The following is a 17,809-nucleotide window of genomic DNA, read 5'->3' on the forward strand; positions in this document are numbered from 1 at the left end:
CAGGAGTGAGCAGGCAAGGCACAGCCACAGGCAGACTCAGGCCCCTCACCGCACAACACACAAGCTCTGGGCCAGCTCTAGCCCAGACTGGTTCCCTTAGGTACGATCCCTGTCCCCTCACCCCCACCCCAAGGACCACACAGAGTTTCTGAAGACATTTTATTCTAACAAAGTGCTCAAACATCCAAAACTGGGAAAGGGTGCAAGGCAGGGCTGGCTGACCACGGGGTCTGGGGTCTGGAGCTGCCTAGCTGGGGGAGGGAAGGCTGGTGAGCAGCTGTTCCAGGCACCACTGGACTTCCTCTGGGCCCCGGTAGGCCCGCTTCAGACCCCGGGGAAGGCAACGGCAGGACTCCAGGTTGAGGTACAACAGGCCTGGGCAACTGCTGATCACAGAGCTGTGGGGGCAGGGCAGGCCATGGGGAGTTGAGCCACTGGCCCCCAGAAGATCCTGTAGGGCTGGGCCAGGCTAGGGAGCCCTTTCTCCCCATGCACCACAACTGTGGGTTCTGCCACCCACAGCCACCGAGACCCACCCCAAGCAGGGGCTTGACCAGTATGCACTCCCCTTTCGGACCCCTGGAGTTGGTGAGCCAGGCAGAATAGGAGGAGAAGCCGTACTGGCTCCAAAGGACTGGAGGAAGGGGTGCTGACCTGACACTGCTTGCTGTGACCCGGGTGCCCCTGAGGTTGAGGGAGCACAGGGCCGGGTGTGAGCCCCCAGGGATGCCTGAAAAGGCAGCTAGGGCCTGATCCAGGTCCTTCTCGCTGAAACCCTGGCCACTCAAGTCCAGTTCCCGCAGCGTGTGGCACCATTTCTGGGTCAAAAGGGGGCTGCCCTCCTTAGCTAGAGTTAGCCGGTCCAACATGCCATACAGGCCCAGATGAAGCTGCTCCAGCTCTGGAGGTGAGGGAGGTGGGCATGAGCTGCAAGGTGGGCAAGGGTCCCCAAATCCCACCTGCCCAGCCACCACCCAAGGAGAGCTGACCCTGACACGGCAGATCATGTAGGCCAGCAGGCGTGATGCGGGCACAGCCACGAAGATCCAGCAGGCGCAGGTTAGGGGAGCCATGGAGCAGGCGGCCCAGGACCTCATTGCTCACAAAGTTGCAGGTGGAGCTGGCGAGGCAGAGCTCCTCAAGGCTGGGGAAGCCTGGGCCAGGAGTCACCACTCGCCCAGAAGGCTTAGGCAGCCACATCAGGTTTAGCAGCCGCAGCACCTGGGAGCAAGGCCCAGGCTGCAGATGGGGAGGGAGTGACAGGTGGGAGAGGCGGGGCGTCAGGTACCTGTAGCTGGGGGCAGCCTTTCTGCAGGGCCTCAACAGGCAGCTGGAGGGGAGTGCTGTTGCGGTTGATGCCGGTGCTCACCTCCAGGACCTGGAGCTGGGGGCAGCAGCTACCCTGCAGAGGTTGGGGAGAACCGGGGGTCAGTGGCCAGGCAGTCCCTGCCTCAGCATCTGGCTCTGCTCCTGTCCGTCACCAACCTACCAGCAGCGCACCCAAGATGGCTGTTGTCTGGGAGCTGTAGGTCAGCCACAGCTTTCGCATTCGGGGCCCAGCCTCCTCCAAGAAGCTTACCACGGCGGTAGACTCCACCTGGGAACCCAACACAGGAGTACCTGTCACCTCGGCCCAGGCTTCTTTGGGGCTCTTGGGGACACAAGGCTCACCAAGGAGTGCTGTATGTCCAGGCTGTGGAGCTGGGGGCAGGCTTTGGCTAGCATGATCAGAGTGCCAGGGGTCACACCGTGGCAATCAGAAAGCTTGAGGAAGGTGAGCCGAGGACAGGACTCGCTAACCAGCTGTGGAAGACAGAGGGCCAGCTAGAATTGGGGGAGGGCAGGCTGTGGTCCACAAGGCAAAGAAACCAGTGGCTGGTGCCAACCCCACCTTACTGCCCCAGCTATGACCTCCTTTCTGCCCATGCCAGGCATACCTGGGTACTCCCATCTCTGATACCTCCCTGCTGGAGGAGACAACAGGAAAGGAGAACCAGGCAAGCATCCCCATGGGGCAGTGCTGGGCTCCATGGTGCCTGACCCACTCCCTGGAAGTACTGGGCAACCCCAGTGTCACGGCTGGTATGCAGGGCAGCCTTGAGCTCTCACCTTCAACACGGGGTATACCTGGGACTTCCAGTGGATGAGGGTCAGCCTCTGGAGCTGTGAGAACCTGGGCCGACAGCAGAGGCAGAGGTGCACAGCGTTCCCACACTGCCCCTTCTGTTAACATCCTCCCCACCCATCACCTTGGTGCAGGGAGAAAGTAAGGGGCCTGGGGCTTTCCACACACCACAGAGGTGGAGTGAGGGGACAAAGAAAAGAGGGAACGCCTCACCGATTGGGCATAAGCCACTCCAGGGAAGCAAGGAGCTTCTTCTCGGCTTTGGCCCCGCCAAGGGTGGGGCGGCCAGTCAGTGGGGGCGACAGGGTCACGGTGTGCCAGAGCGCGGGTTGGGAGGCGGCGTCGTGCCAGCGGCGGCACACGCGTGCAGCCCTGGGAGAAAATCTCTAAGGGCCCAGGCCTTTCGTGGCCGATGCCCCCCCACCGGCTGCCGCTAAGGAGTTTTCTAAGAGGAGGGACCTGCCCCCGCACGTCTCACAACGCTGTGGACACCTCAGCTCAAAGTCGGGTCCTTGGGGCTCCAACTGAACCCCCTCTGAGACTGCGCTCTCTGGCGCGCGTGTGTGCGCGCTCAGGCGCTTTCGCCCTCTGCCCCCACCTCAGCTTCCCGCTCGGTGGGCAACGGGTCAGCCTGAGCCATGCCGCTGCGCTTGCTGGGCCTGGGGTACCTGCCGAGAAAGGGCATGGGCCCATCGGCCGCCACCAGCAGCCCGAAAATCTGCAGCAGGATTTCCAAGGGGATGCGGTCGCCCCAGCCCGGGTCGGGCCCCTGCTGCAGCTCGGGGGCGGGCGCAGGCGCGGGCGCGGGTCTAGGTTTGGCCTTGGCTGCCGCGGCGCGGGCCCCGGGGGGAGGCAGCCGCTGAGCGCGGCGGGCGGCGCGCCTCTGCGCGCGGGCGCGGGCGGGCCCCGGGCCGGGCAGCACCAGCAGCATGCTGTCCGCCTGCAGCAGGTGGTACCCGGAGCCGCTCGGCGCCAGCCGATCCCACCACCAGTTCTCGGCCGAGCGGGCCCGCGCCCCGGCCGGCGGCACTCCCCGGACTCTGCGCCGGGCCCTCCGGGCAGCCGAGCTAGCCATAACCACTCCGCGCGCTGCAGGGCCCGCCCAGAGGAGCGGAAGGGGCGGGGGCCGGCGGCGGAAGGGGCGGAGCCGCCGTGGAGTAGGCGTGGGCGCGGCGTACCCTCGGAGGGGCGGGGCCTAGGCCCCAAGCCGGCCCCCTCCCCGCCGGCTGAGCACTCGACTTCCGGGGCGGGACTTCCGGCGGTGGGCCATGCCTGGGGTGGGCGGGTTAGTGGAGTCCCGGAGTCCCGCAGTGAATAGAGTTCCCGCTCCAGCCGGGCTGCGTCTTCCGGCCCCACCGGCTCTGGGCTGAGGCCGCGACCCTGGGCCAGAGGCGGTGCCCTCTCAGCGTGGCCGGCCCGCCGCCGGGTCGGGGAGCGTGCGGGTGCCGGACCGGGAGGGGCAGCGACCCCCTCGCCCCGCGGCTCCCCGCCGCCCACCTAACGCAGCGAGGAGCGGTGCCCGCTGCGGCCACACCCGCTCAGAGCGCGACGGGGCGTCGGCGGTCCTGGGTCTCGCTGCAGCCCCGCACTCCAAGGTGGGCGCATAAACCGCAGAGGTGTGCGTGGCGCCTGAGAGGTGCCCCTGTCCCGGGGTCCTTGGCCTCGTGTCCGTTTTGGGGTGAGGGTGGTGGTGGTCTCGGCAACTCAGACCCTAAGATCAGCTCTTGCCCTGGGGCCGTGGCGCCTTAGGCACGGCTTCCTGCTTTTCTGTCTGCCCGCCTTCCTGTGTCGTCATTCCGACACAGGTAGCCGGTGCTTCTTGGTATGTTTTGCTCCCTACTCCTCCCCATCCCCCACCCCCGGGCACTCCGCGTTTCCCTGGTCTTGGCGGTCTGGTCCTCCTCTGACTCCGGATCTGTCTCTCCTCCTTGTGATCTTGCGTGCGGGTGTGTTTCCTTCAAGCTAGAAGTTCTTCAGTTCCCAGAAGAGCTGAAGCATCTTTGGACTTAGGCGTGGAAAGAGGAGCTGGCTGTGACCTTTGCCCTGTCATAGAGGACCCAGCCTTGGGTTGAATGGCAGCACCCCCGCTGGACCGTCTGGTGCTGACCCACCTGCTGGTAGCCCTGTTCGGCATGGGCTCCTGGGCTGCCATCAATGGGATCTGGGTGGAGCTACCTGTGGTGGTAAAAGACCTCCCCGAGGGTGAGTGGGAGTGTGTGGGATAGGTGTGCCTGGGGAAAGTGGGTTGCAGCTGCTCTTGGTCCCTTAGCATCCTGCCCCTGACGTGGCTGCCTCCTTTCCTTGCAGGTTGGAGCCTACCTTCATACCTCGCTGTGCTTGTGGCTTTGGGGAACCTGGGTTTGCTGGTGGTGACCCTGTGGAGGCGGCTGGCCCCGGGCAAGGGCGAGCGGGCCCCCATCCAGGTGGTGCAGATGCTGAGCATGGTGGGCGCAGCCCTGCTGGCCCTACTGTGGCACCACGTGGCGCCAGTGGCAGGGCAGCTCCACTCTGTGGCCTTCTTAACGCTGGCCTTGGTGCTGGCACTGGCCTGCTGTGCCTCTAATGTCACTTTCCTGCCCTTCCTGAGCCACCTGCCACCTCCCTTCTTGCGGTCCTTCTTCCTGGGTCAGGGCCTCAGTTCCTTGCTGCCCTGTCTGCTGGCCCTAGTGCAGGGTGTGGGCCGCCTTGAGTGCCCGCCAGCCCCCACCAATGGCACCCCTGGGCCCCCCCACTACTTCCCAGAGCGTTTTCCTGCCAGCACCTTCTTCTGGGCACTGACTGCCCTTCTGGTCACTTCGGCTGCTGCCTTCCAAGGTCTCCTGCTACTGCTGCCGTCACCACCATCCATACCCACAGGGGGCCCAGGGCCTGACCTCCGGATGGGAGCCCCAGGAGTGGAGGAGGAGGAGGAAGAGGCCTCGCCGCTGCAGGAGCCACTGAGCCAGGCAGCGGGCACCACTGCCAGCCCAGACCCTAAGGCCCATCAGCTCTCCACCCATAGTGCCTGCCTGCTGGGCCTGCTGGCCGTCACCAACGCACTGACCAATGGCGTGTTGCCTGCCGTGCAGAGCTTTTCCTGCTTGCCCTACGGGCGCCTGGCCTACCACCTGGCTGTGGTGCTGGGCAGCGCCGCCAACCCCCTCGCCTGCTTCCTGGCCATGGGTGTGCTGTGCAGGTGCACAGAGGGCCCCAAGTCATTCAGGGGGTGGAACTAGGGATGGGGGCTGGGTCCTCGTGCAGCCAGCCCTGAGTTTCTGCTCACCCTCGGCAGGTCACTGGCAGGACTGGGTGGTCTCTCTCTACTGGGCATGCTGTTTGGGGCCTACCTGATGGCGCTGGCAGTCCTGAGCCCCTGCCCACCCCTGGTGGGCACCTTTGCAGGGGTGGTCCTTGTGGTAAGTACACTGGGGACACTGAAGCAAAGAGGGTGGGAGTGAGGAGGGTGTTTGCCCCAGAGCTGGGACATCTCATGCTCAGCCTGCTGCTGCATCCACCCTCCCAGGTGCTGTCGTGGGTGCTGTGTCTGGGCGTGTTCTCCTATGTGAAGGTGGCTACCAGCTCCTTGCTGCATGGCGGGGGCCGGCCGGCATTGCTGGCAGCTGGTGTGGCCATCCAGGTGGGCTCCATGCTTGGTGCTGTCACCATGTTCCCTCCCACCAGCATCTACCATGTGTTCCACAGCGGGAAAGACTGTGTGGACCTGTGTGGACCCTGAGCTGGGGCAGGTGGGGACCTGACTTTGCCCCACCTATCTTCAGGCTGGGACTGCCATAGTGCCTGCGGCCCAGGAAGGCCCTCCCCACACATGGGCACACTTATGGATACCTGCTGGACACTCCACAGGAGACCCTGGCATTTCAGGCCAGGGTAGGGACCACAGAGCAGACACGGAGACAGGGCCCAACTACAGCTGTAGACTTGGCCCTGGACCTGGGACCTGTGTGGGATTTGCACAATAAAGCATTTTTATTCCATGAGTCGGAGTTGTTAATCCCAGGAACACCTTTCCCGGTGCAGATAGACCTTCCCTGAGCTGGAGCATTGGCCTGACCTGTTCAGCAAGGGCTGGCCACCCTCACCTGCTCTCGTAGATCCTGGGGTCGTGCCCTCTGAGTCCAGGACTCCTGCCCCGGCACCCCCAGAGACCTGCCCAGAGGGAGGCAAAGGCCAGCTTCCAGGGCTGGAGTCTGAGCCAAGGACCTGCACAGGCTGTGGTGGTCAGAGACAGCGTGGTGTCCACCCAGTGTCAGCCCATCTGGGATCTCCAGCTGAGTGGCGGGGCCACAGCTCCACAAGCATCTCGAGGCCTCAGGGTGGGCTGAGCCAGCTGGGCATGAGGGTCAGGCAGGAAGGGCTATCTCCCCTTTTGTGACCTGAGCATGGCAGTGCTTCTCTGCTGCTTTATGGGAGGATCCTACCAGGGGATTTATGCCAGAGATTTGTTGCAAGGTTCAGGCACAGAAGGGACTCAGTGCGGTGAGTGGGACTTAGAAGAGACTGGGGTATAAGGTTCCAGCCAATCTCAGGATCCTTCTCAAGAGCATTGCCCCCTCCTGAGCCACAAGGCTCATTTCTAGCTCCTCCTGTGATCAAACCCCCAAAGGCCCCAAACACTTTATTCGGGCGGACATGGCAGCAGCTGCCTTTTCCTTGGGCTGGTGACAGATGGCCTCTGCCCTAAGCAGCCTTCACCTGCCCCAGCCCTGTGACAGCAGTCTGGACCTTTGCTTGTTGTATGCAGGGAGTGGGGCCTCAGCACCGACCACGGTCTGCCCTGGACTGGGTGGTTCTCCCACAGAAAGGGCTGGAGGGGAACTGGAATGAGCCCCTGAGGTAGGCAGGAGGGCTAGTGAGGATTTGGGAGAGGGTATTCAGATGGAGGCTGCAGTGAGCAGGCAGGAAGCAGAGGCCCCTGTGGGATACAGGCTCCCCAGGGGAGGCAGGACACCTGAGCTGTGATCCAGTGGACTGGCCTGGCATCGAGACCTCGTTCTCACAGACAAAGGGCCCCACTTCTACAGGGGGGGCCCTGCAGCCACAAGGAGCGGGGAGTGTGGGTGCTGGGAGAAGAGGCTTCTGCCCCTGCTGCCTCAGCTCCTTCCCACAATTGTTCTGGTCTCTGGATGCCCTTTCTAAACAGAAGCCACCTGTCCTTGACTTGGCCTGCATGAGAGCCTTTGAAGGCCTTTCATCCTCCCCTCCCCCTGGGCACTGACCACCAGAGCCTCTGGTCTGTGGTTCCATCAAGCATCCGGTTGGGCCGGGCTCCCAAGTGGCTCAGACACAGCCCAGCCCTGAGGGCAGGAGGCCACTCGCCAGGCACTACCCCCCAGGGTGCTGATGACCAGGAGGAGGGTTGTGGGCAGAGGCAGCCTGCCATGGCTGCTTGCCTTTTGGGGATGGGAGCTGGCAGGTGGGGTGTGAGCTGAGGAAGCCGCCTTTGGTGGTGGTGAGTGGAGAGAGATTCGAGGGAGGAGGACGAGGCATGGCCAGGGGTCTCGCAGTGCCCGCCTGTTCCCTTCTGACACTGCCCTCATCCCACATCAGCACCCCTCCCCTGCCCACCCTGGGGCTGGAGTTGGTGGAGCCACCTCCCAGTTCCTTCCTGCCCTCCCTCCCATTGGGCGATGATCAAAGGTATTCGTGGAGCCTCTGCTTGGCCCACATGTGCGTTTGTGTCAGGTGTGCCAGGCCCGAGGAACACAGAGGAGAGAGGCCCTGTGGGACATGCACAGTATCCTGGAGAGAGGGGCAGGTGGCCCTGAGCCCGGGACCAGGGCTGGAGGTGGGCTGTGTGAAGAAGCCACTGCCATTTGAAGTCTCCAGGGCCTGCCTTTCAGTGCCCCTTAGGAAACAGGCAGGGCCAGAATAACACGGGAAGGAAGACGCTGCAGGAGAGCCACTAGGCACACCCTTCCCACTCACGGCTGCCTAGGGCTGAGGCCAGTTGCCAGGGAGGCAGGGCAGCCCACTGCACCAGGCCCCTTGGAGCTGAGCCCTGTCCCCAGTGGCTCTTCAGGGCACCCACACCTCCAACTGGACAGTAGGCGGCCAGTCGCTCTGAGGCTCACAGCCCTGCCCAAAAGCTTCTCAGACACAGGGCTGGGGGGAATTTGAAGGAGACCCCAGAAGGGAGGCAGTTTCTGAGGTAGGATCTAAGGCACCATGTTGTCCCCAGAGGGCAGTCCCCTGGGTGAGAGCAAGGTCCACTGTTGCCTGTCTCACCACCAGGAGCAGGCCCCTCAGTTCCTAAAAACCACAGAAAGGCTAGCCAGGGCCTGGCCCCCACGTGCAGCCTCCTTTCCAGGGGTGTGGCCACTTCATTGGAGACAGAGCTGGTGAGTGCCTGGACAAGGCTCACCTGGCTTTGGTTGAATGACTAAAGGTAGGGCCTTCACCTTTCTTCAGTCCTGTGGTTCTCAGCCCACTGGAATCCCTAGGCAGGTGTAGGTTCCTATGCGGTTGTAGATGTGACAACACCTGAGTGAAAGCATAGTCATGTCCCTTCATTTGCATCTGCTCAGAACCCCCACTGCCTGGCTTGGGGACACTGGACGGCAGTCCTTTAAGGGGCTTTCTCCCCTCCATGGAGTTCAAAGGGACCTCCTAGCTTCCCTGGCACCAGAAAAGGGGGAGTGTGGTTGTGGCTGGGTCCCTGGCCAGGGAATGGTTGTGATACCAGCTCAAGACAAGGTTGACATAAGTGAAGCCATGTTGTAGAAAAGAAACCCCATTGTGACGTTGAATGACCTCTGATTAGCCCAGACACACTGTGGATTTTATGGCCCCTCCCAGCTGCTGTAAGTTGCTAACTTTGTTCTCTTGAGTTCCTTAGGAATGTGATGACCCCGGGGCAGAGAGTCTACACTGACAGCCATCAGCAAGGACAACTGAAAGATCAGGGTGTAGGGCGTTGCTCCGGTCTCTGATGCATATCCAGTAAAAGCAAAGACTATCAGGAACTAAGACCAGATGTCTGCCCCCACCCGGAGACCACCCCCCTATATAATGGGCCTGTAGTGTTTGTTCTGTAAGATGATTCTTTGAGACATAAGTCGGCCACCTTCCCCCTTGCTAGCAAGCTGTAATAAACCGCCCTTTTTTTCCCACCATCTTGCCTCTTGATGATTGGCTTTTGTCTCACAGCAAGCAGATCGTGCCCTTTGTGTGGTAACAGGAATCTGGTGACCCTGCTGGGACTTTACGTCCTGCTTGTGGCCAGCCAAGCTCGGATAGACAACCTGTCAGGTAAGTCCCTAGTGGCTGCCTAGGCTCTCTTTGTCTCGGAGATCTGCCCTCCCTGCTCTCCTGTGCCTCCTAACGCTCCCTGTGGTGGAAAGAGAAATGGCTACTTTTGGTGGGTCGATGGGCTCACATCTGGAGCAGGGTAAGTCGCCTCGGTGGTACGCCACCAAGAACTTTCCTTCCCCTCCATCTAGAGTCCCCTTTTTGAGAAGGGGGACCATCTGGTTAATAGGGTGCCCTGCCAGAGTGGGAAGAGGAATAGGACTTCACCCAGAATCTAGGAACCAGTGTCTAGTTTGTCTGTGTCTGTAAAGAACTCCAGGATCAGACATCTTTTGGATTTGGGTGAGTGACCTTGTTAAAATGCGCCTGTACCTAAAATTGTCTAATATCTCACGAGGATAGTGGATTAGAGGCCCCACTAGTGAGATTTGGTTGCTGCATTAAAGTCCCAACGCTAGGATTGTGGGAGACAATATAAAGGTTACAGCTGCTGGGGCACTCAAAAGGATCGGGTTAGAGTCCCGAGCTCTGGGTTAGAATCCCAGAATATTGGATTTTGGTGTCTGTTCATGTTTGTCTCTATGTCTGTTTTATTTGTTAAAATTAGCTGTTTGGAGACTGAGTTTCTTGGTGATCATAACAAACTCTCTTTAGAAATGACCTTGTTGGGCCAGCCCCGTGGCTTAGCGGTTAAGTGCGCATGCTCCGTTGCTAGCGGCCTGGGTTCGGGTCCCAGGTGCGCACCGACGCACCGCTTCTCCCGCCATGCTAAGGCCGCGTCCCACATACAGCAACTAGAAGGATGTGCAACTATGACATACAACTATCTACTGGGGCTTTGGGGGGAAAAAAATAAATAAATAAAAATTAAAAAAAAAAAGAAAACTAAACTTTAAAAAAAAAAAAAAGAAATGACCTTGTTTGTTGCTGCCAGCTTGGGAAAAGCCCCCTAAAATGGGGATAACTGTAAACAGCTGGCAAGATAACCTGGGATAATTTAAAATTACATTTTGGGCTCTTTTTGAGCCTCCAAACCAAGGAACAAGGAAAAATCTTTTATCTTTAAAGAGTCAAGGGCTCAACCTTTCGACGGAAAGTTTCCAGAAGCTGTAAATGTTTGCAAAGAACAGCAGAATCTTACCAAGCTTGTTTTGTGTCCTGAGGGCTTGGCTTGATAACTGTCAGGTTAAAATATGGTTGGACAAAAATATGATTGCACCTCATTTTGTGGTCAGAGATGGTCAGACAGAAATACGGGTTGTACTCCTGTTTGTGGCTAATAGTCCTACCAAACTGCCATCAGCCTCAGGGGAATTACATTGCCCATTTGAAGAAAGCCTTGGCTGGGCCTTCATTGTAAGGGTCTTGATTTCGGGGATGCTTGAAATTTTCACAATCTGATTCTAGCTGCCGCATAAATATGCTTTTGACCAGTGATGTCTAAATTCTGAAACAATGGGAAACGCTAATTCCATCCCCACCTGAAACCCCTTAGGCTGCATTCTGCTGAATTGGGCGACTTTCAGCTACAAATAAGCAGTATGAGCTACTGAGTACTCACTGGTTTATTGATCCTTCTCTTCCCAGAAACGGTTGCTATTTTCCCTTGTTTCTGTTTTTTGTGTCGTTTGTCATCAAGGAAAACCATAGAGCAAGATGCAGGCAGCTCCACAAGCCTGTTGTCTGGGCGGGCTCGCAGTAGCTTCGCCGTAGGGCCCCGCCTATGGAGTATGTGCATAAAGTGGAAGCTATTGCTAACAGGGCATCGTGGAAGCCAAAAGAACCGCAATACTGGTGGGCGCGGGTCAAGCAGCTAAAAGCCATTACGGTGCTCACCCCCTCAAGAAGTCTCCCATGAAAGGATAAGCTCGGTCACGGAATGGGGTAGATGTCACAGGTCCCCCGCCAACTTCAAGAAAATGTCCGTGCAACGACGAGGCACTCTGTAAAGCACACACGGTCCCCAACCCTGCGGCACCTCCCCCCTAGGTACTAGTCTGGCTCCAAGAGACCCAAAGCATAGCTAAAGCTGTTAATGTGCATATAAGATGAGGTTTTTTTTCCCCCCTCTTTTTGTCTTGTTCTATGTCTTGAGAGCTTGGCTCGGTGACCTCTTCGGTCATGTGGGGTCCCAGTCCACTGGGGGCCTTTGTCGTCTCAACCTTTGTTGTTTGTTAGTGCACTACCACCTGTGCAGTGGAAGCCTTTGCTTTCTTGGGCTATTATTTTAGAGTGAACTTTCTGGATCTTGTGAGGGCTACTCCTTTTGCACTCTCTTTTGGGGACGCCTCTTGCGTGCATAGTTAAGCCATACATGCTTGTAGATATTGAGACGTTAAAAACTGACAAGGCAAATATCCCCCAGAAACTCCATCCTGGAGAAAACTTGAGTTGTTTCTCTGTGCCTTTGTGATATAGTTAGACAGGTAGATCAACCTATAATATCATTTCAGTTACAACCCAATTTCTGAGAAATTAAGAGCAATTGTCCTTTAAAAAAAAAAATCCTTGCAAGACTGGAAATGCAGCTCTAGATGCAGTTCAAATTCTACCCAGTTCCTTTATCTCAAAAGGAATTATCATCTCGCCTCTCTGGGAACTGTTATCTGGCCCATCACTAATTCCTAGGACTGAAGGAAAAAAAAAAAGTTAAAGGACAGAAAAATGGCCATAAGAGCGTCCTTGCTGGGCTGGCCGGTGGCTTAGCAGTTAAGTGCGCATGCTCCGCTGCTGGTGGCCGGGGTTCGGATCCCAGGCGCACACCGATGTACCGCTTCTTTGGCCATGTGGAGGCTGCGTCCCACATACAGCAACTAGAAGGATGTGCAACTATGACATACGACTATCTACTGAGGCTTTGGGGGAAAAAATAAATAAATAAATAAAAGAGCGTCCTTGCCAAAAATCTAGCATCTCGAGTGTCTTCTCCACAAATATTCGTGAAAAGGCTTAAAACAAAATTTGGGTTCGTAACTAGGGAGCTTTATATTACTCTACCTGATTCATGGCAGTAATAGCTGTGCAGTCTCTGTGTATGTGTCTATATGTATGTTACATATGTGTGATATTTTACCTCTGGATGGTGTGGTCAAAATTAAGAGCTCTATTCAATTAGCTTAAAGTAAGCACTTACAAAAATTATTTCTTTTTTTTTAAACAATTTTATTTTTTATTTTTTTTTGTGAGGAAGATCAGCCCGGAGCTAACATCTGATGCCAATCGTCCTCTTTTTGCAGAAGAAGATTGGCCTTGGGCTAACATCCGTGCCCATCTTCCTCTTCTTTATGTGTGACACCGCCACAGCATGGCTTGAGAAGCAGTGCATCAGCATGCGCCTGGGATCCGAACCCGCGAACCCTGGGCTGCTGAAGCAGAGTGCACGCACTTAACCAATGCGCCACCGGGCCGGCCCACAAAAATTATTTCTAAATGCAGTTAACCCAAATGTCATTCAAGTTAACATGATATAAATTAATCTTTGGTAAATGAAAGCTGATTTAAGTTTGTTGGTTTGATTGACAATTGTTGGAAATAAATGATTTAGATAGATGAAAATAAGTAGAGTTTTTAGGTACAATGATTATATTTTATGGTCTTTATACTTGAAACAACAGCTTCCACATTCCTTTTAGTAACTTAAAACTTTACAGTTTTGCTAAATTAAGTTAATGATAAAAGTTTGTTGAGTATCTGGGTAATTTTCAAATAAGATAAAATACTGAAACACTATTGCTAAACATATCTAAGTTTATCTACTTTTGGCTTATTACAGAAAAACTAAAAGGTGTTCTGGGTCTATTAGTAAACATGTCTTGTGTTTTACTAAAAGATGGTACTATAAAGTAACATGTTTCCAGAAATTATGAAAAGTGTTTATAAATTTGTCAAGCCACGGAATGCTAACATAAAAGAAAGTTTATAACTGCTTACTTAGTTTTTACTTAGAATTCAAAGTCTAGGGGCCGGCCCCGTGGCTTAGCAGTTAAGTGCGCGTGCTTCGCTACTGGTGGCCTGGGTTCGGATCCTGGGCGTGCACCAACGCACCACTTGTCCATCGATGCTGAGGCGGTGTCCCACATACAGCAACTAGAAGGATGTGCAGCTATGACACACAACTATCTACTGGGGCTTTGGGGAGAAAAAGGAAAAAAAGGAGGAGGATTGGCAATAGATGTTAGCTCAGGGCTGGTCTTCCTCAGCAAAAAGAGGAGGATTGGTATGAATGTTAGCTCAGGGCTGATCTTCCTCACAAAACAAAAAACAAAAAACAAAAAAAAACAACAAAGGCTATAATGGTTAAAAATTCTAATTAATATATATGATTAAAATTACTAAAAATTAATAAGGAAAACAGCTCTGTATACAAGGAAAGTAAGATGTATATTTTCAGTAAAGAAGGTACCAAGAATGGAAATATTTTGGTTGGTTGATTAAGAAACATAAATTTGGGGCCGTGGCGGTTAAGTGCGCGCGCTCCGCTGCTGGCGGCCCAGGTTCGGATCCCGGGCGCGCACGGACGCACCGCTTCTCCGGCCATGCTGAGGCCGCGTCCCACATACAGCAACTAGAAGGATGTACAGCTACGACATACAACTGTCTACTGGGGCTTTGGGGGAAAAAATAAATAAATAAAATTATATATAAGAAACATAAATTTGTTCTAAAGTACTAGAAGGGAAGAAAGGAAGGCATGGGACAAATTCTGAATGTAGAAAGTAAGTGACAGAAAGTTTGTGAAACTAAAACCCTGAGGAGTTTTATACATGGTCAAGTTGGCTAAGATTAAACTAAATCCAATTAAGTAAATGAGTTTGAATGTCAAAAGTAAGCTGGTGCAAAATTAAAATTTGGTCTTCTTTCTCTTAAAAGGATCATTTTCTTGAACTTGATAAAGAGGGTATAAAAGGTTTTTCTTTACCTTTGTAAGGTAGACTTTGTAAGTCTACCTAGAGGACAGAAAAACTATGTTTTGTTAAAATAATTTCCTATGTTCAAAAGACTGAGGTCTCTCTAAGTTTTTTATTTTATTTTTTTATATTTATTTATTTATTTATTTTAGGTGTGTGCGTGTGTGTGTGTGTGTGAGGAAGATCAGCCCTGAGCTACCATCCATGCCAATCCTCCTCTTTTTGCTGAGGAAGACCGGTCCTGAGCCAACATCTGTGCCCATCTTCCTCCACTCTATATGGGACGCCGCCACAGTATGGCCTGACAAGCAGTGTGTCGGTGCATGCCCGGGATCCGAATCCGGGCCGCCAGCAGTGGAGTTCGCGCACTCAACCATTATGCCACGGGGCCGGCCCCTCTCTAAGTTTTTTAAACTATTTGGGTCTCTCTGTTTGCCTTCAAGATCTTTGGTCAAATGGATAGCTAAGCATTGTTTCATGGGGACCTATGATATTGTGTTGGTGAATGCTATTGCTATTTTTTGAAGTTGAAATGTTATTCATATTTTGAATGAATCTTTGAAATATTATTGATATTTTTTGAAATTGTATAACATTACTGAAATTCTGATCTGTCCTGGTTATCAGTCTGGTTCTGGTTATTATTTTAAAGCGTTGTATGTCACAAAATTAACCAAATTTCTTTGTCAATTGCCCTTTTTTGAGTCTTTTGTTATTTGCAGACAGTGGTTTTACTCTGATGCTTTTGCAAATATATTTCATCTTTGGAGACATTCATGGAAAGGACTCTGGCACTTACTCTAGAATACAGGTTTCTTTTTTTTTTTTTTTTATAATTTTATTTATTTATTTATTTTCCCCCTCAAAGCCCTAGTACGTAGTTGTATGTCATAGCTGCACATCCTTCTAGTTGCTGTATGTGGGACGTGGCCTCAGCATGGCCGGAGAAGCAGTGCGTCAGTGTGCGCCCGGGATCCGAACCCGGGCCGCCAGCAGCGTAGCACACGCACTTAACCGCTAAGCCACGGGGCCGGCCCTAGAATACAGGTTTCTGATAAACTTTCAGATCATAACACTGAACTGGGTAAGAAATTACAGCATTCTTTTTTTTTCTTTTCTCCCAAAGCCCCAGTAGATAGTTGTATGTCATAGCTACACATCCTTCTAGTTGCTGTATGTGGGATGTGGCCTCGGTATGGCCGGAGAAGCAGTGCATCGGTGCGTGCCTGGGATCCAAATCCGGGCCGCCAGCAGCGGAGTGCGCGCACTTAACCGCTAAGCCACGGGGCCGGCCCCTAAATTACAGCATTCTAACTGAGAAACTGATGATGTGCAACTGCTAACAAGATTAAGGTCAAGAATTGATCACACTGGACTGAATGAACTGATGGGATGATTATAATTTTTATGACTTTTGTTTGAAATATTGCTGATTTTTTTAATGTTTTGTTTTCAGATTTAAGGAAAACTTTTTCTCTTTTCTCTCAAGCTAACTGTGGCTTATAGCAATTTGGTAAATTATAACTTTGTAAGAAGCATTGAAACATTTATCTTTTTCTCCCTACCTGATCCCTCCAGGATTTGGAAACTCTTAGTGAGTGAGTGTTGTTATTTTCATGGCAATATAGTTATTTGCTTAAGTTCATTATGAATCTGTTCTCCTTATAACAGGAAACATTGGTTATATTACGAAGGCTTTGACTGGTACATCATATTTGAGAAAAACATACAGACTCAGATATGACAAGACAGCTTTTGAGATACAAAGATTGGACTTTATGGAATAAAGCCACGTGGAAATACTGGCCTGGTACCTGGTACCTTATGTTCAGCATTCCAAGCAGCACTTACTGGATAAGTAAGGAATGTCACTTATCTGGCAGGTGCAAGGAACCTCAAAATATTTTGGGGGACCTCGAGAAGAGAGGAATTCACCCAAATCTGTAGGTATTGCAGGTGAAGTCTGATGACAAAATCCTTGGCTTGGCTTTCCTGGCCTCAAGAGGCCTTTAAAGTTCAATCTGAGATTCCTTATGAAGAGTTCTAGCAAAGCAGATTTAAAAGAGCCTATATGATCAGTTGCTATTCTTGCTGCACTGATGTAAATAATTGAATCAAGTTTTATTGAAACTAGACTTATTTTGCAAACCAATTAGTCTTAATTTGACTACTTCTGGAAAAAATGAGGGTGATTTTAGAGAGAAAAATTATGTTTCAATAGAAACTATAATACACATTTCTGGATGTTGCTGTTAATTGTCTTTGACTTTTTTTGTTTTATATCTGTTAACTGGACTGGATCCTGAATTCTTCTAGTCTCCTGAAATATCTGGCTATAAATCTCCAAACTAATGTTTTCAATTTTTTTTCCATCATTTTCATTTGGAATCATTGAGAACTGAACCTGCCTTTTTCTTTCCTTGCAAACTGAAGCTGGGGACTTGATATAAACTTAAGAGAAGATCATGTCTGTCGCTGTGTAAGCCACTCAGAAAGGTACCTGAACACCCAATGACATCATCAGAGACATTTTAGCTGCAAAAGATGCTTTGACTCTGACATTTAGAAATCTTTTTTTTTTTTTTTTTTAATTTATTTTTCCCCCAAAGCCCCAGTAGATAGTTGTATGTCATAGCTGCACATCCTTCTAGTTGCTGTATGGGGGACACGGCCTCAGCATGGCTGGAGAAGCGGTGCGTCAGTGCGCGCCTGGGATCCGAACCCGGGCCACCAGTAGTGGAATGCGCGTACTTAACTGCTAAGCCACGGGGCTGGCCCTAGAAATCTTTTTCTTTTTCTTTTTTTTTTTTTAATTTTTTTACCCCCAGAGCCCCAGTAGATAGTTGTATGCCACAGTTGCACATCCTTCTAGTTGCTGTACGTGGGACGCGGCCTCAGCATGACCAGAGAAGCAGTGCAGCAGTGCGCGCCCGGGATCCGAACCCGGGCCGCCAGCAGCGGAGCGCGAGCACTTAACTGCTAAGCCACGGGGCCGGCCCTAGAAATCTTTTTGACTGGCTACCCCTTGGACTCAGAAACTGGTTTATAATTTGCTCCCACCATTAACTTTGTTTTTCTTTTTGTCTTATTAAATACCTGGTTACTGGGCCGGCCCCGTGGCTTAGCAGTTAAGTGCGCACACTCCAATGCTGGTGGCCCGGGTTCGGATCCCGGGTGCGCACCAACGCACCGCTTCTCTGGCCATGCTGAGGCCGCGTCCCACATACAGCAACTAGAAGGATGTGCAACTATGACATACAACTATCTACTGGGGCTTTGGGGGAAAAATAAATAAATAAAATTATATTTAAAAAAAAAAAAAAACCTGGTTACTTGCTTATGCAATATAGCCCTAACTTTGGGAGCCTACCTGCATCACAGTCTTTTTTTTTTTTTCGTGAGGAAGATCAGCCCTGAACTAACAGCCATGCTAATCCTCCTCTTTTTGCTGAGGAAGACCGGCTCTGAGCTAACATCTATTGCCAATCCTCCTCCTTTTCCCCCCCCAAGCCCCAGTGGATAGTTGTAT

General features: G+C 52.9%; 2 protein-coding genes across 12 annotated transcripts; one reads left to right on the plus strand and one right to left on the minus strand.

Moving 5' to 3' along the window:
- Window positions 1-126: 126 nt before the first annotated feature.
- FBXL6 (F-box and leucine rich repeat protein 6) lies at window positions 127-3,255 on the minus strand. Of its 6 annotated transcripts, none has more exons than XM_058565226.1 (9): window positions 2,794-3,248; window positions 2,339-2,497; window positions 2,110-2,173; window positions 1,672-1,803; window positions 1,490-1,597; window positions 1,289-1,402; window positions 990-1,239; window positions 655-901; window positions 127-398 (listed from the first exon to the last, which is right to left on the minus strand). In XM_058565226.1, the coding sequence occupies exons 1-9, from the start codon at window positions 3,198-3,200 to the stop codon at window positions 248-250; spliced, it is 1,632 nt and encodes a 543-aa protein (XP_058421209.1). In that variant the 5' UTR covers window positions 3,201-3,248; the 3' UTR covers window positions 127-247. The 6 variants fall into 6 exon arrangements, with proteins under 6 accessions (XP_058421209.1, XP_058421211.1, XP_058421213.1 ...); XM_058565228.1 differs by having other exon boundaries at window positions 990-1,221; window positions 2,794-3,246; XM_058565230.1 differs by lacking the exon at window positions 1,672-1,803 and having other exon boundaries at window positions 2,794-3,251.
- A 169-nt stretch (window positions 3,256-3,424) lies between these two features.
- SLC52A2 (solute carrier family 52 member 2) lies at window positions 3,425-6,102 on the plus strand. 6 transcript variants are annotated; one of them, XM_058565264.1, is made up of 5 exons: window positions 3,425-3,720; window positions 4,088-4,327; window positions 4,433-5,300; window positions 5,397-5,520; window positions 5,628-6,102. In XM_058565264.1, the coding sequence occupies exons 2-5, from the start codon at window positions 4,198-4,200 to the stop codon at window positions 5,838-5,840; spliced, it is 1,335 nt and encodes a 444-aa protein (XP_058421247.1). In that variant the 5' UTR covers window positions 3,425-3,720; window positions 4,088-4,197; the 3' UTR covers window positions 5,841-6,102. The 6 variants fall into 6 exon arrangements, with proteins under 6 accessions (XP_058421247.1, XP_058421246.1, XP_058421248.1 ...); XM_058565263.1 differs by having other exon boundaries at window positions 4,092-4,327; XM_058565265.1 differs by having other exon boundaries at window positions 4,103-4,327.
- Window positions 6,103-17,809: the final 11,707 nt, after the last annotated feature.

Source organism: Diceros bicornis, chromosome 21, assembly GCF_020826845.1.
Source record: "Diceros bicornis minor isolate mBicDic1 chromosome 21, mDicBic1.mat.cur, whole genome shotgun sequence".
In the NCBI taxonomy this organism is placed as follows: domain Eukaryota; kingdom Metazoa; phylum Chordata; class Mammalia; order Perissodactyla; family Rhinocerotidae; genus Diceros; species Diceros bicornis.

Coding starts and splice junctions, on each gene's coding strand:
- FBXL6 (XM_058565225.1), bottom strand. CDS start 3,200: ATGGCTAGCTCGGCTGCCCGGAGGGCCCGGCGCAGAGTCCGGGGAGTG. Junction 2,498..2,723: donor CCACCGAGCGGGAAGCTGAG/GTGGGGGCAGAG, acceptor ATTTTCTCCCAG/GGCTGCACGCGTGTGCCGCC. Junction 902..989: donor ACATGATCTGCCGTGTCAGG/GTCAGCTCTCCT, acceptor CCTCACCTCCAG/AGCTGGAGCAGCTTCATCTG.
- SLC52A2 (XM_058565264.1), top strand. CDS start 4,198: ATGGCAGCACCCCCGCTGGACCGTCTGGTGCTGACCCACCTGCTGGTA. Junction 4,328..4,432: donor GGTAAAAGACCTCCCCGAGG/GTGAGTGGGAGT, acceptor CTTTCCTTGCAG/GTTGGAGCCTACCTTCATAC. Junction 5,301..5,396: donor GCCATGGGTGTGCTGTGCAG/GTGCACAGAGGG, acceptor CACCCTCGGCAG/GTCACTGGCAGGACTGGGTG.